This window comes from Synchytrium microbalum (genome assembly GCF_006535985.1).
Source record: "Synchytrium microbalum strain JEL517 chromosome Unknown SmJEL517_scf0003, whole genome shotgun sequence".
Classification (NCBI taxonomy): domain Eukaryota; kingdom Fungi; phylum Chytridiomycota; class Chytridiomycetes; order Synchytriales; family Synchytriaceae; genus Synchytrium; species Synchytrium microbalum.
The window spans coordinates 271893-298845 of NW_022158352.1; the positions used below are offsets into that span (position 1 = coordinate 271893).

Sequence of the window (26953 nt, forward strand, 5' to 3'; positions counted from 1 at the left end):
CCACCTTGTATTGGCATATAGTAGTTGTATTGTTGTTGTGAAAGATGGGGAAAAGCAATCCCTTAACCTTGATGTTGTTGGATGTCTCTTTTATTAAACACGAAGGAAGAACCCCAGAAAGAAACCGATAAGATAAAAAATCTCACCCCTCGTTTCCCCACCTGTAAAGATAGAATTTTATAAAAGAAAACATGCACCCTTTTGCTATATCAGAAATTGTATAATTGTATACGTTTGTTGTAGATGTTCGCGTCCAGGAGTCGCGTTTGAGCTGGTGTAGGTGACTTTTGTGTCCAGATCCAAACTCTTTTAATTAGAATTTCCTTCAAACTAAAACAATAGAAATGATTGTAAACTGCACCTATAACTGAATATACACTGAAGCAGATTGTTGTAAATAGCATCGAATGTAAACAGTTAACTCCTTTTTTTCTTATTCAACCTTTATGGAATTTACAGAGGGGTAGTAGGGGTAATCCAAACGCTAAAGGCAGAGGAACTTTAATGTTGAATGGAAGGCCGAGGATGGATGCAACGAGTCCAGATCAACCTATTGCAAGGGGTTCCACGATGATACATAACGCTATTTCACCTCTCTCGCCATCCTCACCAAAGCTGGATTCTTCAGCTGAAATCTTGCAACAGCTGCTAGAAAATGGACAGATCTCTCGAAAATCCTATGAACTATTACTTATGGCAAATCAAGTTACTATTCCCAAATCAGCTGATGCACCAGCTAGTATATCAAAAGCCAGTGCATCTGCTCGTGCAAGCATCGCATCAGTCCGAACTGTCATTAGATTAAGTCATGATGATCGTTGTAGACAAGAACTGGGAGGAGAAGGAGAGGATGCAACTCCAAAAATTGAGGTTCAAGAGACTTTTGATTGGTTTCATGATGATTTGGATCTGGCTCCTACACCTTCCAAGATTGCTAAGTCGAAACGTACGTGATGTTGAGGTGTCATGACAAAGAAAGTCAGATTTCAGTATTTATTTCTGCTGACGTATTTTCTCTATGTCATGATGCTGATTACACGTACGTTTTTCACGAAAAGGAAGCTCCCCTCTCTGGAAATGGATCAAATCATGGCCTCTCTTTCCACAGACTATACTCACTGTTCTGTTTGGCGGTATCTTGATTATGATTCCTGGCTCCTTGTCAATCATATTCTGTGTCAAAGATCGTGGTGAATACTGGACACATCAAAGTATGTCATTTCGGACAAAAAAAAAAGAAATCCTACAATTTCATGCTTCCGTGAAAGGATTAATCCTATTTTGTTTACTCTTTCATTGTCTCAGCTCCAAATTGCATGGGTATCGGTGGCTATCCGTTCTTTGTGTTTGCTACCTATTTCACTATTCTGTGGGCGTGTAAGTCTTGTGTTCTTTGGGATGTTTTCAGATTCAACACTGATCTTCTAAAAATCATTTTCCTCTCTTTGTGTAGTCTACTGGGGCGTTCGCTACGTTCTCAGAATCCTGCCAGAAGTCTTGATCAGACTTTCTGATATCTGCTTGGGAACCTCTGATGAAGGTGAAACCAACGCGTTTGTCGAACACTTAATGGATTACTTGAGACATATGCGTAGAGCTATTGCGTATCTCTTGGTAAGCGCAGAAAAAAACCCTTTTTCTGCTGGGATCATGTTAGGGTGGAAATTGACAGCTCATCTACGCCTCTTGTAGTTGAGTGTGATCGGATTGACAACCTTCACAACTATATTCACGGAACATACTGATAACACGATCTATTACAACTGGCAACAAGTCATTACTTTGATTTGGAGCTCGTTGGTTTGGTCTTGTTTCGTCTGGGTATGTTTGTTCATTCAGTGTCTAGTATGTTTAAACATGCTTTTCATGAACTTTTGAATGGTTTTTCTAGGTGTCTGAAAAGTTCCTGCTTCAAGTCTTTGCTGTCCAGTTCTCGAAAAGTAAGGAACGTGGGTGCAGCTCATCCATTATGTATGCGTGACGCTTTTTTATCCTCACTTTAGGAGCATTCTCGGAACGACTGGAAGCAGAAAAGTTTGCATTCCATGTCTTAGGTTGTTTGGTAAGCATCCATTACACCAGCAAACGATGGCTTCCCTTCTTAAAATGATTTCCCGTTTCTCTTACCATCCTTTTGTTGCCTTTCTAAACAGAATCGAGCCCGCTATCGCCCAAATAGTGCTATTGGAATAAACATGCCCATGAAATCTGATCTCTCGGATTCAAATCATTCTTCAGAACTTGAATTGGCAGTCAAGGACTTAGAGAGTCAAGCTAGAAAGACCTTGTCTCGTGCTCGTAGGCCAGATCCATGGCTTGGTGCTGGAGGTTTGTGTTGAGCAATGTGACCGTCTCATCCAGCTGTTTTCTCCCCTCAGTTTTGGATGTCATTGAACTTTTGTACCATATCAGGCTTCTCAAGATTTCAACAAGGAGTTGGAAAGCACGCTGCACGATTAGGATTGAATTTGAAGAATGTTGCTGGTGTAGTTGTTGGGGTTGAGAGTGGTGAGACTGCTGGAGTACTGTTGAGGTACGTTCTAAATGACTGCTCTGGTTTTTTTTCGTCCTCGATGACTCATGCCCAACAATTCACAAATTTAGGAGTTTGCATGACGCCAAGATGCTCTCCAAACGAATCTTCTTGTCGCTACAACGTGGTTCATCTGGCGTTTTGGTGCCAGAGGATTTCAGACCATTCTTCCTAACTCAAGAGTATGTTGCATAGATTCTTTCCAGTTTTTTTTCGGATAACACATGTGTCCATGTGTTACTTAGAGATGCTCTGGCAGCTTTCAAACTGTTTGACAAGGACGACAATGGTGATATATCACCTCAAGAGTAAGCGTTTGGACGTTGTCAATCCAAAGGGACACATCATCTATAATCGTATATAGATATCTGCTTACTTTTATGTTCTCGAAACAGAATGAAGGCTACCGTTGTTGAAATCTATCGAGAGCGTCTCAGTCTCGACAGGTCAATCCGAGATGGAAATCAAGCAATGCACAAACTGGATGGACTTCTAAAAGTCTTTATGTTTGCTCTGATCCTCTTTATCTGCTTGGGCATATGGGGTGTCAATGTCACCAATTTCCTCGCTGGATTGATATCTCTTTGGGTTGGAATTCTGTTTGCGATTGGAACTACAATCAAGAATTTGCTCGAGTCTGTCGTGTTCTTGTTTTTGACGCATCCTTATGGTATGAGATAGTTGTTGAAGACATCTACTCTTCTAATTGTTGTTGAAGGCATTGTCGTTGCACTAATTCATTGGTGATGATAGACGTTGGTGATCGTGTTGAGATTGATGGCAATGCGTTCATTGTAAAGGAGTTTGCATTGGTAAGTGTGAAGTCGGTCTGAGTCGGTGTGTTTGAAGCCATGCTACAGAAATGAGGTCGTTTTGTCGCTGAATCGAATCGCTCATCCAATTTGTACTGGTTTTGCAGAGTGTGACGATCTTTCGAACACCTGATGGAAAAGAAGTCATTGCTCCAAATCCGCTCTTGCTTGGAAAATTCATATGTGAGTATTCAGTGCTTGTTCGTACATTTTGCAGCCGGTTCAGAGAGGGGGGGGGGTTCGACCAAGTTGCTTGTTGACCAAGTTGCCGGATGACCACTCTCACAACGTCTCTATTCCAAAACTAGACAACATTCGTCGATCTGGTGCACAGTCTGAGTCCGTGACTTTACACCTTGATGGTGATACCACTGAAAGTCAGCTTCAAGAATTGAAGGATCGTTTGAACGACTTCGCTCAGAATTCAAGTCGTGACTTCAGTGGCAATATTATTCCCACGATCAGTCAAATCAATGCTGGCAATGAGTAAGTCTTTGTGTTCAAATGTTTCTGTTGATGAGATATCAAGTTTGAAGGAGGCAGCAGACCATGGGTGCCATTATGGTAAGTACCGCATTTTTTGGCGTCAACTCTTGTCTCTATCCTTTAGACTTGTTATATCAATTGGAATCACACATAAGGCAAACTGGAGCAACTTTGGCAACAAGGTGGTTCGCACCAATCGCTTCATGATTGAATTACGTAAGATCTTGAAAGATCTCAAGATTGAAATGTCCTCTTCTGCATTGACCGTGAAGATGGATACAACACCTTCCTTTGACTCGATTGTTGGTACTCAGCAACAACACGGGGATCCACTTGGGGTCTATCGTCGTTCTTCTGGCTGAAGGCAGTTGGAATGAATGATGCAGACCTACTGTGGGTGAGGAAAAGAATGATTATGTAATTTGAAGAGTCTTTTAGAGAAGGTAGAAGAGTGTGAAGAATGAAGGTTGGCCTCCAATTCAATGTATAAAATTAGTAAAGCGAATGTGTACAAATGTTGTAAAAATGAAAAGTTTGCATCAATAGTGCTCTGTCCTGGTTGGTCATAGTTGCAGAGCTCCACTTCTTTACGCACCGAACAACATACGGATTAGTTCATTTGCATAACGTTTGTACAAACATTGAGGAGCGTTTCACTGAATGAGCATAATCCACCTCTAAATCCACTCTGTATTCACTGCCAGAGGCTAAATGCGAGGTAAAATCTTGGTTTGCGGCATTCACGTTTGACAGATTTGAAACCAAAACACAGCATCGAACCACCCACAGAGACCAGGCAGCATCTCGAGAATCGTAATTTAGTCTTCCGAGCACAAATTGAAGTAGACTTGAATGGTAACTCCTCAGAGTCTCGTTGACCATTTCGGACTTTGAGTCTCGCAAGTATGAGGATTCCTACACTTCGACAACTCTTTCACTCAAACAAAGTCTATTGGTTCGACGATAAGCAAATGAAGACGCGATACAAGGTTTAGCAGCTTGTCCGCTTGTAAAAGCCGAAAGCAAGTCACCTCCAAATATTCAACTCACGCACTAGCTGAAATGACACCCTACTCTGCAAGGTGCTATACAATCACCAAGGACGCAAAAATAATATAGACAACTGATATTCATCGCTTATTCTTATAGTTTCCAAACGGCACGATCCGTCGGAAAACTCGGACAAAGAAAAGGAAAGCAAGCTGGGCTGGTCGCAAACCAAAAACCTACATGGGATATATATAGTCATGGAAGCTGGGCAAGAGGAGATCTCATCAAACAGCGATCAACCTACGGAAGTGGTTGTAGACTCGATGCAGCCATCTTCATCAGCAAACAATATGATCATCAACAATGCTTCTGAGATATTACAACAGCTACTGCACAATGGACAGATCAGTAGGGCCAGTTACGATCTGCTCTTGATGAGCCAAGTAAACAACGCAGCAATTACTTCTACATCGAGGAATCGATCTGTTTCATCCCGCAAGAAAAGCGCTGGATTGGTTCCTGCTCATGTAGAAAGTCCTATTCAGGAGCTGCAACACGGAGATGATCAGGATTTAGGAAGCCCGAAAGTGGATGATGCGAAAACATTTGACTGGGAACATGACGAAATCGACGTTGCTCCGACACAGTCGTCAAAAATTGCAAAGTCAAAACGTAAGCTTGCCTAGCTCATATTTGAGGGATTGTGTCGTAGTTATTGAGACATCTTATAACCATCTTGCTTATACCAACGCTTTTGCATTTATGTAACAGGAGGGTATTTGTCACGACGCTGGATAATGTCGCTGCCACTGTTTCCTCAAACGATCTTGATGATTCTGCTTGGTGGCGTCGCAATCACTATTCCTGGGATCATTTCGCTTCTGCTATGCGTACAGGATCGTGGTGTATACTGGACTGTCCAGCGTCCAACTTGCATGGGCATCGCAGGCTACCCGACTTTTGTCTTTTCTGTATACTTTCTTATTCTATGGACATGTATGTCATTTCCCTGTCCTTTCAGTGCTCTTTGCTGTATGCGAAACATATCTGTCTCGTCATCTTTCTGTGTATGTCGCGATATGACTGACGCGCTTTTCGAATCCTAGTTTTCTGGGGAGAACGATACGTCCTGACAATACTACCGGAGGTCTTGATTCGCCTTTCTGATATTTTCCTGGGAACCTCTGATGATGGTGAAACTAATGCCTTTGTTGAGCACGTAATGGACTATCTTCGCCATATGAGAAGAGCTATTGAATTTCTGCTCGTAAGCGAACAAGGAAAGCCACTCTATTGAACCATCAATAAACTTTTTCAGTAGTTGAGTGCCGTTGGATTGACAAGCTTCACAACAATCTTCACCTCTAATGTCGATACAACAAATTACTACAACTGGCAACAAGTCGTCACTTTGCTATGGAGTTCACTGCTTTGGTCGTGTTTTGTCTGGGTAAGAAGGGTTTACTTTTTGTTGACCATTGACGCTTCTTTAAAGGGTTTTTCTGATCAGGTCGCCGAAAGGTTTCTGCTTCAGCTCTTTGCTGTCCAGTTTTCACAAAGTACGCGTCCTCCTGCTCTTCGAAATTCGTTATTCCAGTTTGCCTCATGGTCACCTCTTTCATCAACTAGGAGCATACTCTGAAAGAATAGAAGCAGAAAAATACGCTTTCCATGTCTTGGGTTGTTTGGTATGGTCTCACTCTTGTCTCATATAACCCAATTTGCTAACACATACTCGTAGAATCGAGCACGCTATCGACCAAACAATTCCGTTGGATTGAACGTACCCACAGACTCGGATATCTCAACAGACTCGTCACATTCCGATGAACTTGAGACGGCTGTAACAGAACTTGAGAAGCAAGCAAGAAAAACATCGTCAACTCCTCAAAACCATTGGTTAGGTTTGAGAAATCGATCATCGTACAGCGCAGGAGTCGAGAAATTTCAGAAGGGGATTGAGAAGCATGCTGTGCGATTGGGATTGAATATCAAGAATGTTGCTGGTGTGGTTGTTGGCGTTGAGACTGGCGAGACTGCTGGAGTGCTGTTGAGGTACGAAATGATTTGTTTATTTCAACAATTATTTTGTTCAATGACAAGCTCATGTTTGGTAGGAGTCTTCATGATGCCAAGATGCTCTCGAAACGGTTGTTCTTGTCATTGAAACGTGGCTCGTCAGGAATACTAGTCCCAGCAGATTTCAGACCATACTTTCCCACTCAAGCGTAAGTTTCTCTTTATGTTGAAATCCTTCTCAGCCAACAGATTCTAACCTCAGATTTTCACTAGCGAGACTATGGCCGCGTTCAAACTTCTCGATAAAGATGAGAACGGCGACATCTCTCCTCAAGAGTAAATCAGTTTTCCACCCCACGTATATTTGTTTTCTCCTTTAACCGCTGTTATGATAGAATGAGGACCACCATCATTGAGATTTATCGAGAACGTCTGAGCCTTGACAAGTCAATACGAGACGGCAATCAGGCAATGCATAAACTTGATGGGCTTTTGAAAGTGTTTATGTTTGCCCTGATTATCTTCATATGCTTGGGAATCTGGGGTGTGAATATCACAAATTTCCTTGCTGGGCTGATATCACTTTGGCTTGGAATCCTTTTTGCTATTGGAGCCACGATCAAGAATCTGCTTGAATCTGTTATATTCCTATTTTTGACACATCCTTATGGTACGAGCTTTGCTGGCAAAAAAAAACTGATGGTCTCCAGAGTTAATCCTACTTATTGTCACCCAAACTAGATGTCGGCGATCGTGTTGAGATTGATGGCAATACATATATTGTTAAAGAATTTGCTTTGGTGAGTCTTGAGTTATCCGAGAATTTGAACGGATCCATGAACCCTTGCTTTGTTTTCGCAAACAGTACTAATACATCTTGAATTCTTTTAGAGCGTTACCGTATTTCGTACACCTGATGGGAAAGAAGTCATCGCTCCTAATCCAGTCCTGCTAACTAAATTCATCAGTGAGTGTCTTTGTTGTGTCTGTCGTTTTGATTTCACTAACACCGAAGCTCTCAAATAGACAACATCCGCCGATCCGGTCCACAGGTTGAGACCGTTCTATTGAAGCTCAGCGGTGACACCACAGAGGCCCAGCTTCAAAAATTAAAAGAACGTCTTGGGGACTTTGCCCAACATTCGAGTCGGGACTTCAATAGCTCTGTCACCACACACATCAAGGAACTGAACGATAGCAATCAGTATGTGCTCACGAAACCAACGATCTCCTTCAGCCACTCACTTGAGTATCGCTCTCTAATAACATCAATATCACCTGTGTAGGATGACGGTGTCGGTCTCTATAACGCACAAGACGAATTGGAGCAACTTCAGCAACAAGGTTGCGAGAACCAATCGGTTCATGTTGGAATTACGAAGGATAATGATGGACCTCAATATGTCGATCGTGATTGTGCCGCCACCTGCGTAGATAACCTGCTTAACACAGTTCCTCCTTCAGTCCTCATAACGTTTTGACGTTAGAAAACTTACTTGTTTTGTTGAATCATCTGTAATCACTGTAAAGTTGTAAATATAGTGTTGAAAATACGCATTGCCATTCTAGTTGCTTGTTGTGGAATTATATATAGCCGAGTGACGCTAACGAACAACTGAAGCACGGAAGTGTTTGACACGGAGAGAGAAATACTCCAAATTGTGCCTGCTACACCTATTAACGATTTTGTGGCACTTAAATGCTGATTTGGGTTGAAATTGCTATCCCAAATTGGTTTGCATCGGATTCAGTGATTCCGACGAGCGACCAAGCCGCTCCCATCTCGTTTTTGCGAAGGAGGAATACGTTGAACAGCGCATTATCACCAAATTTTCTTTATTTTAGCCTGAGCAGAGACAACTTGTCGTACTCTACACTACGCAAATATCAAACTCCTGACCCAAATGTCTCAAACGATGTCGAGCAGCGATGCGATGCCGGAAAGGGCATGGACGTGTGCCCAAGGCTTCCATGAGCACGACTTCTACATCAGGCAAGACAAATTCTCCTTGCTTTCTCGTTTACAAACTCAGCGGTTACTGCTAAATCAACATCAAAAACTTCAAAACTTCAATTTGCATGGCCTGCATCACTAACATGATTCTATCGGCTTTTGTCCAGCTATAACGGAGTTACAGACTCCCACACAGGACTGGCACTTGCAAGAATTCTCAACCAGCAATTCATATCTGGTCGAAATTGTCATTCTTTTCTTTATCTGAATTGTCTCGAAGCAGGGAACGACATGGACAACGTTTACGACCGAACGCTGGAGCGCACCAAAGTAGTTGTCTTGGTGTGCTCAGAGGAGGCAGTTAAATACGTTGAAACTGCCGACACACACCAGGATGCTATGTTTTCCGAGGTTTGCAAGTAACAGTTTGGTTGACGAAGTCTTCCGTGGTCCTTTAAATCCATTTTTGGCATTGGCTTCAATTTAGTGGTGGACAGCAATCCAACGAAAGAGTCGGAATCAGCTAGTAGTGCCAATTTTTCTGGGCAGACAAGTTAGTTGTGATGTTTCTGGGACAAAAAGGACCCTTTTGGAACCTTTTCGTCATGGAACCACGGAGCGATTTCCAGACGTAGCTCCGTACGGAGAACCTCCAGGCTCGCTCACGATCAGGAGCGCAATGCAACTGATCTACAAGGTTTACTCAATCAAATTGACCGACCCGTCTGCAATTGAACTGTAAGCTGTGGGTCAATCTTCACAAAAGGTCAGCATCACGATTGAATCTAACGTCAAAATCCCAGTATTGCTCCTCAGCTAGTCAAAATACTTCGCAAATTGACATTTAGTATTCCCCAAGTTGAGAAACCGCTCCCTTCACCAGGCGCAAGCGCAACAAAGCAGAAATGGGATGTGTTTCTTAGTTATCAGTGCGTGAGGAGCCTCGTAACTCGTAAACCGCGTAACTTGCAAAACTTAAGCCTCATCTTAGTCACATCGCTTGTATTTTAAATGGAAGCACCAACAGCTGGTGTACAGTATACACGATGCACTGATTGAAAAAGGCTTCACCGTCCGCATAGACAAGACGCATATAAGTGGAAACATCTACGAATGGATGATCCGTTGCCTTGAGTCGTTTGTTTGTGCCGTGCATCTCATTGGAATACGAGGTAAGGCAGTTTATCAGGTCCTTCTCTTCGAAGCGCGCAGACACCAAAATCCCACAATGGAGACTTGCCCCCACGATGATTTAACGCCACCTTACTCCACAGGGTAGCAAAAATTGCAGAAAAGAAATCATGGTTGCCAACAATTATGAGAAGGAAATCGTTCCCATACGACTTGACGAGGCACAGGCTCCACTCTGTGACATTATTACAGCTGGGCTCCTGTATTTCAACTTCGCTAAACTCGACGGACCTAGTGGGTTTGATTTAAAGATTGCTGACTTGAGTAATGAACTCAGGCGGCGCTTGGTTCAAATGGGAGCTGTGGCGGATGCTCAAGTCCAACCCGGTGGAATTCTCGCCTTGTTTTAATTGCAAATAGTTTGGTTATACACTAATTCATAGAGAGCCTCATACACAGAAACGTTTGCCTTGAGTTTGTGCTGCGCGTTCCTTGCTTCGAGTGTCATTTCGAAACAGTTGAGAGAGACGGACGAATTTGTTTGATTTGGAAGTGCAGAGGAGTCCAGGCTGTAGCTCCTCATTCATTGCATTCATGAGCCATTGCGCCACAGCCCTGACCAGCTCTATAAATGCTATGTGGTTATCTACAACCAGTCAGAGGTGCATCATATGAAAATTTGAAAATATTTTGCACCTGTCAAATCATTCTAAACCGTGATCACGTCTTAACATCTCGGTTGTGAGATTCTTTCTGTGTTTTGACAACAATGGCAATATCCAGACAAGCACCGAGAGAGGAATAGACTTGATGGAAAGAGCCCCGCGGCCCCGCGGGTGATACTTGAGCAGCTAGACGAGACTCAGGAGCCCAGAAGACTCATAAATTGCCAGGACTTTGAATACCTGTGGTCGCTCAGCAGCGCATCTGGCGATTCTTTGTCGAATTGTCAAACAAAATCAATTGCTCTAGGACCATTGAGTCACTGCGGCAGCTTAGTGAGTCGGCGAACTTGTTTTTAGTATACGGTTAAGATGCTATTGCGCCATCCTAGCATGTCGTCGATATTTCAATGGGTCTGTCACAGAGAGGAGGCCAAATAGTTTGACTGCTTTCGTTGGATGGAGGATACAGGTGCGGAAGTCGGCATCTTCATCTTGAGCATCTTTATCTTTAACCTCTCCCTTCGTTTACATAGTGGCCGCGGACAAACAGTGTCAGAGGGGAGGGAGCAAGCTCTTACTGATGGAGGCGGGCCCACAGAGACTGATCTTGAGCTGCTGGACAAATCCAGGAAGCCACTCTTTATATAATCTCTGTTCGTCAACAATTTTTCCCTGTGGTCTGGCAGCCAACTGGTTATTTTCTAACCAAACTAGATCTTTGACCCTTGCAACATCGAGTCGCTGATGGCAGCTCTTTGCGTCGATGAGCCGCTTCAACGGTTTGAGGTGCCTCGTGCTGTCTCGGCATTTTATCGACTCATTGAGACCTGCCACATGAATCAGTTGAATGTAGCGTTTGGAGAAGATGGATTGACCAATCCGACATTATAGGTAAACCCACATTCAGCTCCTCTCGTATTCTTGTGTCATCTCATTCGCTCCTATAGTTGGTGGACATTGCATTTGGACCTTTTCGTGTTGTTTTAATGGACTGAACTCGCAGCATGGCTCTATAATGTTACTTGAATCCCTTCAAATATAGAAAGTTTCTGGAAAGTCACTTAATTGTTGTGCTTTGTGACAAGTGTGCCTGTTGTTGCGGCTCGCGACGGAATCAAACCAAGAAACCGACAACAGACACATGTTCAAACGTTTTTTAAGAAAATTTTAAATACATTTTATGCTCGATAATACTCCATTGTGGTCATCGCGAATGGCTGAGAAACGGGTGGGCCAATAAGATTATGTGACCCCGGCCGAAACTCAAAGATTATTGAGAAGTTAGACGTGAATAGACAACTAGGGCGCTCGCATTCATCGTATCAGAATCACGCTTACCTTGCTTCATACGTGCTGTGCTAGCAGTTTCCTCCACTTTGTGTTGTTCATTGAGCTTCGAACAAGCAACTAAAGGTGTGTCTCGTTTTTGTACAGAGTAAACAGAAGAGTCAAAATCAGGCAAGTCTGAAGTATTTTGATATCATCCCGAAAATATATTCACATTTCTTTTTGCTTACCGCTCCTTTAAAACAGCGATAAAACAGTTTCGATACCGTCGTTAACGTGGTGCTCGTTCGAGCTGAAGGAGACTCATAGAAGTAAGCGGAATGGAGGACTCTCGTGTCCTGGAGACGGATATGGCCTCCATATCCTATTATACCCAGTCTCTTGATACGAAACATCACAACCTCTAACATCTGAAACCTCACACCACTTAGAATCTCTTTTTGGAGAAATTCAAACTAGATTTATAGACACTTGCGTTGATTTGATCAACTCGAACACTTTGTCGAGGGCTTCATGAGCTCTGCTCGTACCGCCGTGCCTCCTCGACCAACAACGACTGTAAATAATACTTCTCCAACAATACCGTCTGATCCTCGCCTTGGAAATAGCAACACTTCTATAAATACCTCAAACACTCCCATAATACCACCTAGACCAGGTACTGTCGTCGGGAAAAGTCAATCTTTAGGCAACATGCGTGAACCTGGAACTGGACAAGCCGTGACCGCTCAACAAAGTAATATAGACCCTGCCTCACCACCAGCCAAAGCACGACGGGCTCCACCACGGCCTGCTAATAATACCGGACCAACACCAAATAATAATCATAGTAGCAGCAACAATATTACAACTAGTGGTCCCAATATATCGATACCAAGAGATGCTGCAGCTCAAATGCCCAAATTCCCTACTCCAATGAACAGATCAGGGTCAACGGATGCTGTCAGCTATGGTGGTGATATGAATTTGATTCCAACAAGTCAGGCTGCCACTTTGGCTGGAACGTACGTATCGCCTAGTCGATCACGAGATGCAACTGAAGAGAAGGGTGGCATGAAGGGCGTGTTTGGAAACTTGATGAGTTCAGTTCAAGGTAAAGTGCCTGATTCCTATGATCCGTCGGCTCAGACTCATTTGTATCTCACTTCTCGTGTTCAATACTGACTGCTCTCACAACTACAGGTATTTTTGATGCTAATGCAGAAAAGTCATCCTCGTCTTCAAGGCGTGAGATCTCATCACCATACAATCCAATACATTTAACTCATGTTGGATATAATGTTGATACGGGAGAGTTTACCGTAAGTTTGTGTTATATGAATCAAGGTCCCTTGTCTCGCGAGTTTCAACATGTTAAACCAACAACATCCTTTCAATTTAATGTTTTTAGGGACTGCCTAAAGAGTGGCAAGCGCTCTTGACGCAAGCTGGTATCTCCAAACAGGAACAGCAAGCACATCCTAAAGCAGTCATTGATATTATTGGATTCTATCAAGAAACGAATGGTGGCGTAGATTTATCCGAAGGTGTATGGAATAAGATGAACAATCCATATGCCAAGCAAGCATTATCAAAAGCAGGCTATAAAAGTCCATCAGGTTCACCTGGTTCAACCAGTCCACCTGAAACCAGCCCAAGGTTGCCAGCTAAACCACCACGGCAGTCTACACTACAACAAACAAATGCTACACAATTGCCAGCAGCAGAGTCGAAAAAGAAACCTCCAGTACCAGCAAGACCTGCTCACACTATGAGTGTTTACTCCACTGATTTACCGAAAACCGATAAACCACTCACGCCCTCTAGACCTGATGACTCGTCACCAAGTATAGCGGCACGTGCTCAAGCCTTCGAACAACAAGGGTCGTCGAATACCATTGGGTCACCATCTCTCACAAAGAAGGGACCACCACCTCCGAAGCCAGATATTAATGGTAATGCAGGTCCACCTCCTAAGCCCGTGGCGAATTCTAATGGTAAAGCACAACCAGCACCTAGTGCAACAGCTCCCCGTAAAGATGAAGCAGCAGCTACTGGTACTGCTCTTGGTGGTTCTGCAACCCCACGAGCCAGAAACCCTAAACAAACTGGATCGGACGATATTGTGGATAGGCTGAAGGCTATATGTAACCCAGCAGATCCAACCAAGCTGTACAGAAGTCTCGTCAAAATTGGTCAAGGGTAAGTACAGGAGATGATACTTTCGATTTTAACCAAAAAAGGGACCAGTCGCCGTTGTGATGTCAAGTTCGATTTCCAACGTTTATGACGTCTCAAAATACTGATTGCTTTTTATGTGACTTCTTTAGTGCTTCAGGGGGTGTGTATACCGCATATGGAATCAATTCAGATCAAGCGGTTGCCATCAAGCAAATGAACTTGGAGCAACAACCTAAGAAAGATCTCATCATCAATGAAATATTGGTGATGAGAGGCTCCAACCACAAGAATATTGTAAATTACATTGATTCGTTCTTGTACAAGGGTGACTTATGGGTACGTACTACGAGTGAATATGGAGTCACACTTCCTTTTTTTGATGATGCTCACAAACAAAATCACGTCTTAGGTCGTAATGGAATACATGGAGGGAGGATCATTAACTGATGTCGTCACGAGTAATTACATGACCGAAGGTCAAATCGCTGCTGTCTGTAGAGAGGTAAATAAAAGAGCGCGTTGTTTTTTAAGTTGGGCATGAAATCTTAACCCTCCATTCATTGATAGACACTGGAAGGATTGGAACATTTACATTCCAAAGGTGTCATTCATCGAGATATCAAGAGTGACAATCTACTATTAGGATTAGATGGATCTATAAAATTGAGTACGCTTTGGGTTACATTTTAGCGACAGGTCTTTTGTTGTTGTGATTAGAATTTGTCTAACCACATCTCGTGTGTTAGCCGACTTTGGATTTTGTGCACAACTTAATGATGCCCAATCGAAACGAACAACAATGGTGGGAACACCATATTGGATGGCTCCTGAAGTCGTGACGAGGAAGGAATATGGCCCTAAAGTAGATATATGGTCTTTAGGGATCATGGCCATCGAAATGGTGGAGGGCGAACCACCATACTTGAACGAAAATCCACTCCGTGCTCTATATTTGATTGCTACGAATGGAACGCCGCAGTTACAGAATCCTGAAGCTCTGTCGTCGGTGTTCAAGGACTTCTTAAAGGTTGCCTTAGAAGTTGACGCGGAAAAGAGACTGAATGCTACTGAGTTACTCAAGGTATGCAAATGCGGTCGCGGTGTTATTTTTCGCATTGCATGGATTTCGTCGTGTTCCTTACCCTTTGCCTTCTCCTCTGTAGCACCCCTTCTTGCAACGAGCGGACCCATTAAAGCATCTTGTTCCACTCATCAAGGCAGCACGAGAGAGTGCGAAAAAGTGAGTTTGCAGCCATCTTGATGAAGCAATTCCGTGTCGTTTTTATTTAGTCCGACTCTGCCACTAACATGTGTCACTCTTTTCAGGACCCAACAGTAGACTTTGATGCTGGACATGAGGTAAAGGTGGCAGATTGAAGGGGGTTGCTTCTTTTCTCTTTCAAAGGAACAATTGCCGGACACCTTCCTGCAACACGATGACGAAGAAGAATTATCACCCTCCCTTCAAACTCCATTTACATTTATCCACATACACACACCAAAGAACACTATGTATATTAAGAAAGAGCCTTGGATAGAACTGCAACGTATATTTGTTTGATGTGAACGAAAACCCCAAATACATAATTCTTTCCATTTAAACTTTGGTTTCTATTTTATGATGCTGCCGCAAGTAATCTCACAAAGTCTTCGTAATAGATCTTGCCGTCTGCGTCCACGCAACTCTGTAGAGCCAAAAAAAGGTGTTAGAGCTGAGAATGCAACAACTGAGAGACTCCATCACTCCATCACTCACGGCCAGCATCTCGTCCATTTCCTCATCAACGAAGACCTCGCCTTTACCACACAAGTGAATACGTAACTCGTCGGGTGTTAGATACCCCCGTTTGTGCTCATCCTAATAGCAGTTTAAGTTGCTGGTGTTAGAACGACGTTATTTCAACATTAGCATGATTTTTTTGTTTGTCGTCAAGCATACCAAGGTGACAAAGGCTCGGTACAAGGTTTCTTCATCGTCTCGCGGTGGCGGTTCAGCCAAGATTTTGAGAGCCACAGTTGAAAACTTGTCAAAAGTCACGAAAGCTGTGGGTTCATCTGATACCATCTATTGGGTTGAGAAAAAATGACGTGTCAAATTAAACGTTCAGTGGTTTGGAGGTGTATACGAGCATGACGTAGAGGGGAGAGTCGAATCAGAAGGTTCAATTGTTGGAAGGAATATACAAGGTGGACATGTCAGGTTCGTGCGAGAGAGTGTGTGTTGTGACGCATTCTCCAAACGACAGCCCGTGATCTGCCACCTTTGATTGAGAGGTAGAGTACGGTGTTGTCCTAAACTTACATCCTTGATTAATAAAGCCAGCTCGGCTTGGGAAGGACATAGTCCTAGACTTCGAAGTATACTATTGGGAGACGAAAATTGTGCATACAGTTGAGTCATGGGTTGCAATCATGCAGGTATTTCAGCGGCATTTTTACGATCCATATATGCTTCTTTGGCTAAGGTCCCCACCTCGGTATTTCGTTCTCGTCGCAAGTGTTGTTGTTTTGGGAATCGAATGTCTTGAATGCTACATAAGAAGGATACGTTGGTCAGATTTTGAGATCAAACAATAAGTATAGGTCTCTATCTCGTAATATGATCTTGCGTGTTGGCCAAATCGTGAGGTAAATTTGGGTTGAATGCATGTCGTTTATGTACCTTTCGTGATTCTGGCCATGATGGCGTCCTAAAACATAGTAGATCTTGTTAGTTCCGCGTAGATCTGTGCTATTTCATAGTGTGTTTTCTTATAAACCGCGAGTGATCTTTGCTGATTTCTTCTTCAACTAACGTACACAATATCTTCAACTTACTCGTTGCGCTTCTGACAACTTCTCTACACCAGTCTTTACAGCGGGAGGAGGAGCTGCATCTGCCTTATCGCCCTTGTCCTTCTTGCCCTTCTTGCCCATTAGTTAGTATTGATCGTAATGTGCGAATCTTTTTGAATGTCGAAACATTGACACCTTATTTGATCTGACTTAGAATAGCCATGAGCAATAATGAAGACGAAGATGATTTCTATGATGACGAGGATGATGATCTAGAAGACGATGACGACGATGAAGGATTGGACGACGAAGCAAGAGCAACATTAACCTCACGGCACCCATGGACAAACACCCTCGTCAATGCTCTCAACAGCAGCAATACTACTACCCAGGCATCACATACTACTGCTGCTATTACTGCTGCTGTCACAACCACAAGCAGCACGGGCTCAACTCTTCCAAAGTTGGTGTCAAGGGTAAATCAATCATCGGTCTTTCGGACTACTAAACGCTTTTCTCACAAGAATATTCTCAATTCGCCGCATTAGAAAAGAAAGGGAAAAAACTCTGCTATAATGAAATGTCTGAATGCTGCTACTCGAACCACTTTTATCGAGAGACAACGAGAATCACTCTTGACAAACGATGATTTCGACTTGTTGTGGGATTCACTGAATGATCGAGCCTCTGGTTTATCTGAAGATGAACGGGTATGTTGAGTTCGCAGCTTCGAAAGCAATCGTAGATCTTCAGCATTTCTGACAGGGTTCTTTTGCCAGTCAAAACGAATAGACTTTGTTTTTGTGCTGTTTAAGAGCTGAGACAGTGCCCAACATCATGTTCTCATCATGTCTCTGCTCTTTTCTAGAGTATCAGCTACATTGACTTTCAGAATACTCGATTGAATCTACCTGATAAATTCAACAACTTTTTCAAAGCTTCCGTCTATCTAAGGTTTACTACGGATGAGATGGGCAACATATCAGTCCAGCAGTTCTTCAACTATGTGCTCAGAAAAGGTAATCCAGGCTAATATCTCCTCTTTCATTCCTTTCCACGACTTAATGCGTCACATACTTTATCCCTTAAATTATTACATTAGTGTCACTTCTTCAAGCTCGAATCGATTTGAGCGCGTATGATGGGGACTTTGATGGTTATCTCACCGAAGACGAACTCCAGAAATATATTTCGGATCTCATGCCGACCCTAAATCTTCACGCTATAACGAAATCATTCAAAAAGTACTATCTAGCAACGGCATCTCGTAAATTTGTCTTCTTCCTAGATCCACAACGACGAAACAAGATATCGATTCAATCTATATTACTATCACCGATATTGACTGAGCTATTCGAACTACGAGAACCAAACCTACCCAAGGATTTAGAAAAGACAAACTGGTTCTCAGGTGTATCAACACATCGAGTGTATATGCAATACTTGCATCTAGATCAAGATCATAATGGCATGTTATCACGTAAAGAAGTGTCTAGATACTCACAGGGTACCTTCTCATCATCGTTTCTTGATCGGCTCTTTGAAGAATGTCAAACATATCATGGTGAATTGGACTTTGTATCATGGCTCGACTTTGTATTGGCCATTGAAAATATTGGGTCGCCTGAGGCAGTCACGTATTGTTTCCGACTACTAGATGTAGAAAACAGGGGTTATTTAAACCAGGTTGATATACAGAGATTGCTGGTTTCTGTAGTGGATCGGATGGAATCCTTTGGCCATGAAGCTCCCAAGATATCTGATTTGACGAATGAGATCTTTGATATGGCCAATCCTGCTCAAGTGGATATCATCACGTTGAATGATTTGCTTGATTGTGGAGTAGCTGGGACTGTTTTTAATTTGTTGGCTGATGCTAAAGGGTAGGGTTAAGCGTGTTTGAAGTTGAACGACTTGTGGTCTGTCGATCCCAACCTTATTTTGGTGTCGATCAGACAGCAACGTTTAATTGACACCATACGTCGTTCAACCTTGCGTAATGTCTACCAAAGATTGACAACATGTCTCACATTTTAGATTCTTCCAATATGAGAATCGGGAAGCATTAGCAGCACAAGGAGGTGGGCCAATGCCATTCCAATGAGGATGTAACCAAGACGTCCAGGACAAAGTATAGAATCATCAATGCTCCAGTGGACGATATAGATTTGTAAATCACAGTTCACGCATTTTGGACATAATTATATTAAACACATGTATGTAGAATTCAGGGGTGTGCTCGTTGACGCGTAGATCGACGATTACATTCTGCCTCAAATCGTCCTTTTTTCCAATAGCGAAACTAAAGTTCCAAAGCGAATAGAAGGAAACATGGTGGCTAGGTAAAGAATTCATTCTGCGTAGTATAGAAACCATACTAACCCGATACTATCTTCTTAGCGCTGTCTTTATCCTCGACCTCAAGGTAAAGTGTGATGTTTGGAAACATTTGCAGAAGGCCGAGATATGAAACTGGATAATAAAATTCACGATTTTGCGCATATATTTGTTACTCTCTTAGGGCAAGGTGCTCATATCCCGTAATTATCGTGGCGACATCCCTATGGCAGCCATCGACATGTTTATGCCACTTCTACTGGAATCTGAAGAGGACGAACAGACTCCAACGCCAATTATATCCACTGATGATGGTGTCAATTTCTTATATATCCGTCATAACAATCTATATCGTAAGTATCCTGTGTCGATTGTAGTCGTGGATGCCGAGACGAGATTGGGTTTTCCGAGTTGTCCTTGCGATGCCTGCGCCTCTCGAATGAACCATGATTACTTGTGAATGAGTTATAAGTTCTTGTCTTACAAAACTGCTTTTTTTTCGCTCCTTGTAGTCGTGGCCATCACAAAAAAGAACTCAAATGCTGCTACCATATTAATATTCCTACACAAACTATGTGAAGTAAGCAGAGGAAGAGATCCTTAAAGCTTCAGATCCATCCTTTATGAGCCTCTCATTCAGTCAAACAACTTTTGCTTACACACATCTCCCGAAAGGTCTTTACGGAATACTTTAAAGAACTAGAAGAGGAATCAATCAGAGATAACTTTGTCATCATTTACGAACTGCTGGATGAAATGATGGATTTCGGATATCCACAAACTACAGACACCAAGATATTACAAGAGTAAGTAGCTTTGTTCAACGACTTGCAAAGCACTTTTTTGGCTTTCTTATGCCACTCCCTCCTTTAAATCAGGTACATTACACAAGAATCACATAAATTGGAATCACAAGCACGTCCACCCATGGCAGTCACAAATGCTGTGTCTTGGAGATCTGAAGGAATCAAGTATAGAAAGAATGAAGTCTTTTTGGATGTGGTCGAAAGTGTTAATTTGTTGGTACGTTATGTTGTTGGTCTGCTGTAGTTGTGAGAATATGGTTGGAAACGAAAAAGACTCTTCCACAACTTCTTTTTCTGGCTGGAATTTGACACCCAGTTCGACATCAACCTCGTCTTGTCTGATGTAGGTCAATGCTAATGGAAATGTCTTACGAAGTGAAATCTTGGGTGCCATCAAAATGAAGGCGTACTTGAGTGGTATGCCTGATGTTCGATTGGGATTGAATGATAAAGTTCTCTTTGAGAATACTGGACGAAGTAAGTACATGCATTATCCGATGTGTGGTCGAGCCTGTCAAATTCGAAAGTGTTTTACAAATTACAATATCAAGTTCTTCTCTGTATATTTTTTGGCTCGTCGTGTCTCACCTATTTTTTCATTTTTTGCCAACAACAAAGCACCATCAAAAGGAAAAGCTATAGAAATGGAAGATGTCAAATTCCATCAATGTGTACGATTGTCTAGATTTGAAAATGATCGCACTATCTCGTTTATACCACCTGATGGTGAATTCGAACTCATGTCATATCGATTGAACACTCAAGTCAAGCCATTGATTTGGTGTGAAGCTGTTATTGAAAGTCATTCGGGATCTCGAATTGAGTATATGATCAAGGTACTGCAAAGGTCTTTTGGGTTATGCAGTTGAATTTAGAGTCTCGTATGAGTTTCATCTCATGTTTCAAATCGCTTCATATAGGCCAAGGGTCAGTTTAAGAGACGATCCACTGCTAACAATGTAGAAATCATCATTCCAGTGCCCGAAGATGCTGATTCGCCTAAATTCAAGGTGGGATATGACCTGTACACCAACCTTTGTCTCCTTTTTTTTTGTTGGGAGGTACCAACGATCTTACAAATTTTAGGCAACATTTGGTGTTGTACAATATGCTCCAGAAAAGAATGCTGTGATATGGAAGATTAAGCAATTCCAAGGTGGCAAAGAGTTCATGATGAGAGCACACTTTGGTTTACCGAGTGTCAAGAATGGTAAGATTTCGCGCATGTCTGCTTTTCTATTGTTCCTCCAGTCGATTCCTTGCAATGCCAAGAGAATCAAATCACTCAATGTGATTCTCTTCTACATAGAGGATCCGGATAAGAGACCTCCAATTTCAGTCAAGTTTGAAATCCCGTACTTTACCACATCTGGAATTCAAGTCAGGTACTTGAAGGTTGTTGATAAAAGTGGATATCAAGCATTCCCTTGGGTGCGATACATAACACAGAACGGAGGTCAGTGCAGCTGGATGTCACTGCTGTTTCTTTTTTAGCCAAACACCATGCTCATGAAGTCCCTTTCGTCCATCTAGACTATTTGCTTCGATTGCCGGAGACCCATAAGACAAACAAGCTGTCTGCCATCTAGATATCGAAAACGGATTGAAAACTTGTATATAGTACTTAAGGATATTTGGATGTGCAAGGGAGCTATGTTAGAACAAAAGAATACAAAGTCACATAATGGTTTTTTAATATTTGTTTATGCAAAGAATGGGGCCGAACATCACAGTCACCTGCGCTGATGATTTACAACTTTTTAGGTCGATTGAATCCACTACCAAACCAGTCTGATGTGATTTCGCTCGACTTGATGGCGTTACTATTACTACTGATAGATGCTGCGTTTCTAGCTTCAGGATTTTCCAATTCTAAACCTTGTACAGGCGTAAAGGCCAATGATGATGATAGACCTGATGTGGCTCCTGATGATCCCTGATTGAATTTAGCATACTTTTTTTGGTTAAAGCTCACTAATAGGAGAGGGAGAAAGGGTTAGAAATGTAATTGTTGAGGTTGTCCGCGAGAGTGAACGGACGCGTAGAAGACAGCAAAACAGAAAATAACCAAGTGGCAAGTCTCAACCAGGGACTCCATGATTCTCACCTTTAACCTTCTTATCAGCAACGGCAGCTCTAATCTTTCCAGGAGCACCACCAACCAACCCCATTCCTTTCGTACTACCAAATTGTTGACCAATCTCCTCTTCAGCAACTCCAAAAGACATTCGATTTTGTTGTTTACGAAGTTCAGTCATTTGCATTCCTTCTTTTTGCTTGCGTGCTCTTCTACCACCTCGCCTCTTTTTAGGACCTTCAGCAGGGACGGGCAGAGCTTTAGTGTGTTTACCAGGTGGTGGTTCTTGTAGCCGTTCTATTTTACGATCTACTTCTTCTCGCATGGTTTTGCCTTGTGATCCATCTGGGCATGCTCTGGCACAATCTATTCGGGCAATCAATGCACATCTACGTTGGAAAGGATATTGTAAGTGGGTGGTGGGAGTATTTGCCTTTCAAACCGAATCTCTGCGACTTTTTTTCGTTGACATGACTCAGAACATACTTGTCGGCAGCGAATTGGACCGCTTTATTCCTATACTCTGACGGTATTCTCAATATGAAATCCGCTTGACTCAAGAATCCAGCATGTCGTCCTTGTCCCAATATCGACAATCCAGTATTGACCTTTCTCGTAGCACCCAATACTTTAATATTACAACCAGGTATCTTGGAGAGGGCAGTCAAACCACCAGCTGCTCCCATAAGTTTGGCTGCTGTCGCACTTCCTACTAGAGCAGACAAGTTGGGTGCGACGAAACCCATACGAGATTCAACATAATCCAGGATCTTTCAAAAGGGGTTTGAAACGAATAAGTTGAAGAACAGCGACGAGAAAACGCAGCTCTACAGATGTCGTATCGCGAACTAACCTTCCGCTTCCCGACGTCTAGCTCTGCGACCATATCACAAGCTTGCACGACCGTGTCCAATTGAGCAGCTGGGAGTGGTTTACCGTTTGAAGTGGTTGCTGTGACTGTGACAACCATGACTGTAGCTGTTGGTAAGAAGGATTGTAGATCGACTTGAGTCAGATCCTATTGATGAGTGATTCTTTGAGTTTAAGGAAGTAGAGTGCCCGAACAACACTTTGGCAAACGTACCATTTCATTCCCGATAGCCTTGACAGTTCGTACGTAATCCAATGGGTTGACAATTAGTGTTTCCAGTTCAGGGAATTTGGGAGCATACTTGTCACGAATGAACTATATCGGGGAAGACAAGACAATGAGTAGGGCAACGAGCCTACCGGATATCCACGTTTAAATCCGACTCGTTTCGGGATCAGAGCCTTACTTTGGTGATTCGAATCATCTCAGTGTCAATATCAGCAGTCAAGTTGTTTGCTGCGACAATCAATGGATATTCTGGATCATCTTCCACCGCACCACCTTCAATAGCTTCTCGTCTTGGCACTGCTTTTGCGACATCGATTTTCTAATAACAAAGGAAAGGAGCGTCAGAGATTCGGCCTTCACCGACAGCAAATGGTTCAAGGGCACGGTGACAATAAACGAGAGAGGATTGCAAGCCAGTCACACCAAATTACAGGAAAAATCAATGCTTACTTGTAATATGGATCTCATTCTAGAGTTTGTAGCAACATCAGCAATGTTTTTAATGTCTGGAAGAATGACTTCGGGAGTTTCAGTGTCAGCACCTCCTTCCATGTCTTCATCGTGGTCGTCGCTATCATCATTGTCGTCGTTATCCTCATTATCGTCCTGATCCATTTCATTTGCTGCTCTCTTCCTTGTCGAGAGCTGCAATGTTTGAGGCAGAGATTCCTCGTCGTCTTCTCCCAAATCTGAGAGGAATGAGTTTCAAGTTAGGTTTATATACTAGTTGCGTGAATAGAGCTGACACATACCATCTAAGTCAGCTAGTAAGTCTTCGCTCATCGCTGTTGTTTTCCAAAATATTACTTTTGGTGTTTTGCGATTGAAGACTGCTACTTTCAAGTGAGTAATTGAATTACTTGCCAGAACGCGTATAATAACTAGTATTTTGTTCTTTACACTTGCAATAATACCTTGCTATGAAGTTTCTTCAAACAACTGAACTAACTTGTTTCATACTCAATTAGCTGAAAAGGCAAAAGGAATAGGAAGCTCTCGTAGTTACCAGGCTATTTCGAACGAAAATATGTCGCGTTCCACCAGGTGTTTATCACTTGCCTCATCAAGATTGTGCTGCAAACGATGGACATCAACCTACAATTCCAGCAACATTGGTGTGCCTCCTCATATGGAGTTCTATGATAATACAGTGGATGCTTATGCCAGAAAGGAAATCACTCCTGTGGTAATCTCAATCGTTCCAGCTCATCTGTTCTTATATTTGCGTGCAATCGCCAACACCATCGGCTGGTGTTTTTGCCTTGTAGACTTTGAGGTATCTCTTGCACTTGGGTGAACAAGTAAGTGTCTGCTCTACGTCTGAATCACTTTTGATTTCAATAACTGACATGATCTTTAGCAAAACATTATCGAATCGGGAAGCTACTTGCATGAAGAACTCCCAAAACGAATGGCACGACGATGCAAAGGTAAACCACTTGCGACATCAGTAATTGCGACGAAAAAAGAAATTAAATGGTTCCTCAACAGCTCTGCAGAACCTACCATTCATTGTCGGAGTCAATCCGTGGATACGCTCAGTTCATAAGGTATGTATTGATGGGGATGTTGTGGTGTATTTTGATGTCGTCGCTGCCATTTATACTAAGAACCAACCCACACATATCAAACATCCATAAGCTGTATAAGGACTCTTTTGACACTTTGCATGCCATACCGCCAGTCAAGGATGACGACTCTGAAGCGCACTTTTCTCAAGTATTGCGTGCGCTTGTAGAAGAGCATAATGATGTCATACCAAAGCTGGCTAAAGGTATTCAAACCATTCGTGGTATTTTTTGGGCTTTCAGCTGAAGGTGCGTTTTTAGGATTTATGGAATGTGAAAGATACATGACTAAAGAAGACCGTACCGATTTTCTGGACAAGATGATTAACGCTCGTATTGGGATACGTGGTACGCTTGACCAACAGAGGCGTCTTCAATAGGAAAACTTCATTCCAATTTTTTTCTGAACTCAGTGCTGGCAGAACATCACTTGGCCCTACGTGAATACCATCCAGGCTGGATTGGTATAGTCAACACTCGTCTGTCTCCAGCAGCTCTAGTTCGTAAAATTGCCGAACAAGTGCAAGAATTATGTGAAATCAATTATGGATCGGCTCCTGAAGTCGAATTGACGGGTCATATTGATACTGTCTTTGCTTATATACCGGTACATTTGCTATTTCAAACCGCTGGTTGCAATCTCACAACTTTTATAAATAACCTTCAGGTGCATTTGGAGTACGTCTTGACTGAATTGCTCAAGAATGCATTCAGAGCCACTGTCGAGTATAGTCAAAAGACGGATCGAATGGATCATCCTCCTATTGAGGTGACCTTGGCTCGAGGGTCTGAAGAAATTTCGTTTCGAGTACGAGACCAAGGTGGCGGAATACCTCAGCATGGCAAGTAGTTGGTTGGGTTGTACAATAAACGAGTGGGTTAATTCTGACTATATCTAGTCATGCAAAATAGAGTTTTCCAAAGTCTGGGAGTACTCGTAAGCAGCCAAGTTTTCTGAATCACACAATTCGAATCCTAACACTAGCACAACACCACAAACAATGTTAGGTTTACTACAGGTTAGTGGCTTCCCTGTCCTTTGTAGGAACATCGAAAACACGCTGCTGTTGCGTGAACTCTATCCAAACTCAAAAGAAAGAAAAACTCAAAATCACATATACTTCAACACTAGTTCCCAAGCATCATGAGACGGAGTCGGATGCATTATCAACCATCAGTCGAATAAGTATGCAGCGTGGGATGGGAGGTCCAATGGCCGGCTTAGGATTTGGATTGCCAATGTCTCGTATCTACGGTAGGCGTAGTTAGCGATGTTAGCGCTTGGCTCAACACCCACATACACTTGACTCTCAATACCCCGCGCTCTCCCAAACTAATCTCCGCACTCTATCTATACCAGCCAAATACTTTGGTGGGACTCTGGATATCAAGGTGGTTGAAGCACATGGCTGTGATACATTTATGAGAGTACCGAATATCTCTACTCTCCCAGCTACTCTACAGATCTGAAAACGACCTCTATACTCGCTGTATAAATGCGCAAAACAACGCGCTTGGACATGTGTCTTGATTCAGATTCTGAATATTGATGCATTCACTGCGCGATAGTTTCTTCTATAAACCTTTATAATAAATACACGCCACATTCCGATAGTAAATAAATCTCGGTAAATCTCATAGCAGCACTTACCGTGTACTTTTGCTTCATCACGGTAATTCGATTCCTAACACTAGCACAACACCACAAACAACTGTCAGGTTTACTACAGGATAGTGGCTTCCCTGTCCTTTGAAGAAGCATCGAAAACACGCTGCTGTTGCGAATTCATGAGACCTGTCACGGAGAAGAGGCGAAAGAGTTGGAAGTTGGGAGGACAGTGAAACGTTATTATTCTTGAACGATCATTCTTTGTCGTCTAGTTGGTGGTTGGCGAGCATGTGCTGGTGGTCGTTGCTATGGAGGGACCGAACTCGCAATATAAGATAATTACATAAGAACTCACTTCCTTTCTACATAAATCGCTCGGCTCGCGTACTCATACAGTAAATTTCAAACGGTCTTTGGTCGTGTATTTGGATCCAAGATCTTAGCGAGTAGTATCGTAGCAGTTTAAGGAATCGAAATTGTACTTCGTCACTATCCAGCGGGCCAGTATGTCGGTTGTATGTCTTGAATTTGTCAGTACTTATCGACCTCATCGCTGAAAATTTTGCCAAACGGTCTTTGATACCATACAAGCAGATTAGCTAGCTGTTTTCGCTGTTTTCGAAGGCCATTGTATCAAGTGAGTGT

General features: G+C 42.7%; 9 protein-coding genes across 9 annotated transcripts; 7 read left to right on the forward strand and 2 right to left on the reverse strand.

The window, feature by feature from the left end:
- Window positions 1–525: 525 nt before the first annotated feature.
- SmJEL517_g00848 (uncharacterized protein) lies at window positions 526–4193 on the forward strand (the record flags this gene model as incomplete). Its single annotated transcript, XM_031166776.1, has 16 exons — window positions 526–946; window positions 1059–1211; window positions 1306–1377; window positions 1454–1614; window positions 1693–1821; window positions 1892–1940; window positions 2004–2062; window positions 2154–2328; window positions 2413–2533; window positions 2605–2715; window positions 2779–2841; window positions 2929–3203; window positions 3287–3345; window positions 3453–3528; window positions 3654–3831; window positions 3956–4193. The coding sequence occupies 16 exons, from the start codon at window positions 526–528 to the stop codon at window positions 4191–4193; spliced, it is 2340 nt and encodes a 779-aa protein (XP_031027110.1).
- Window positions 4194–5078: 885 nt separating this feature from the next.
- SmJEL517_g00849 (uncharacterized protein) lies at window positions 5079–8274 on the forward strand (the record flags this gene model as incomplete). The annotated part of the gene is made up of 14 exons (XM_031166777.1): window positions 5079–5493; window positions 5593–5817; window positions 5928–6088; window positions 6143–6271; window positions 6332–6380; window positions 6451–6509; window positions 6563–6876; window positions 6939–7049; window positions 7114–7176; window positions 7236–7510; window positions 7582–7640; window positions 7732–7807; window positions 7867–8044; window positions 8127–8274. The coding sequence occupies 14 exons, from the start codon at window positions 5079–5081 to the stop codon at window positions 8272–8274; spliced, it is 2262 nt and encodes a 753-aa protein (XP_031027109.1).
- A 4116-nt stretch (window positions 8275–12390) lies between these two features.
- On the forward strand, window positions 12391–15376 carry SmJEL517_g00850 (uncharacterized protein; the record flags this gene model as incomplete). The annotated part of the gene is made up of 9 exons (XM_031166778.1): window positions 12391–12970; window positions 13060–13178; window positions 13268–14058; window positions 14187–14373; window positions 14447–14539; window positions 14605–14704; window positions 14784–15118; window positions 15201–15277; window positions 15364–15376. The coding sequence occupies 9 exons, from the start codon at window positions 12391–12393 to the stop codon at window positions 15374–15376; spliced, it is 2295 nt and encodes a 764-aa protein (XP_031027294.1).
- Window positions 15377–15653: 277 nt separating this feature from the next.
- SmJEL517_g00851 (uncharacterized protein) lies at window positions 15654–16953 on the reverse strand (the record flags this gene model as incomplete). Its single annotated transcript, XM_031166779.1, has 7 exons — window positions 15654–15722; window positions 15794–15895; window positions 15977–16102; window positions 16340–16400; window positions 16511–16568; window positions 16700–16727; window positions 16855–16953. The coding sequence occupies 7 exons, from the start codon at window positions 16951–16953 to the stop codon at window positions 15654–15656; spliced, it is 543 nt and encodes a 180-aa protein (XP_031027295.1).
- An 80-nt stretch (window positions 16954–17033) lies between these two features.
- On the forward strand, window positions 17034–18916 carry SmJEL517_g00852 (uncharacterized protein; the record flags this gene model as incomplete). The annotated part of the gene is made up of 5 exons (XM_031166780.1): window positions 17034–17288; window positions 17361–17522; window positions 17681–17831; window positions 17915–18695; window positions 18850–18916. 5 exons carry the CDS (start codon window positions 17034–17036, stop codon window positions 18914–18916), a joined length of 1416 nt encoding a protein of 471 aa, XP_031027296.1.
- Window positions 18917–19143: 227 nt separating this feature from the next.
- On the forward strand, window positions 19144–21488 carry SmJEL517_g00853 (uncharacterized protein; the record flags this gene model as incomplete). Its single annotated transcript, XM_031166781.1, has 12 exons — window positions 19144–19154; window positions 19213–19237; window positions 19334–19502; window positions 19662–19729; window positions 19825–19955; window positions 20028–20172; window positions 20303–20432; window positions 20574–20791; window positions 20876–20965; window positions 21042–21165; window positions 21265–21386; window positions 21450–21488. 12 exons carry the CDS (start codon window positions 19144–19146, stop codon window positions 21486–21488), a joined length of 1272 nt encoding a protein of 423 aa, XP_031027297.1.
- A 217-nt stretch (window positions 21489–21705) lies between these two features.
- SmJEL517_g00854 (uncharacterized protein) lies at window positions 21706–23914 on the reverse strand (the record flags this gene model as incomplete). Its single annotated transcript, XM_031166782.1, has 8 exons — window positions 21706–21929; window positions 22063–22421; window positions 22519–22802; window positions 22886–23050; window positions 23117–23218; window positions 23310–23450; window positions 23582–23820; window positions 23884–23914. 8 exons carry the CDS (start codon window positions 23912–23914, stop codon window positions 21706–21708), a joined length of 1545 nt encoding a protein of 514 aa, XP_031027298.1.
- A 346-nt stretch (window positions 23915–24260) lies between these two features.
- Window positions 24261–25549, forward strand: SmJEL517_g00855 (uncharacterized protein; the record flags this gene model as incomplete). The annotated part of the gene is made up of 8 exons (XM_031166783.1): window positions 24261–24317; window positions 24400–24432; window positions 24492–24561; window positions 24623–24681; window positions 24773–24905; window positions 24961–25047; window positions 25113–25306; window positions 25367–25549. 8 exons carry the CDS (start codon window positions 24261–24263, stop codon window positions 25547–25549), a joined length of 816 nt encoding a protein of 271 aa, XP_031027299.1.
- Window positions 25550–25887: 338 nt separating this feature from the next.
- Window positions 25888–26169, forward strand: SmJEL517_g00856 (uncharacterized protein; the record flags this gene model as incomplete). Its single annotated transcript, XM_031166784.1, has 2 exons — window positions 25888–25954; window positions 26060–26169. The coding sequence occupies 2 exons, from the start codon at window positions 25888–25890 to the stop codon at window positions 26167–26169; spliced, it is 177 nt and encodes a 58-aa protein (XP_031027300.1).
- Window positions 26170–26953: the final 784 nt, after the last annotated feature.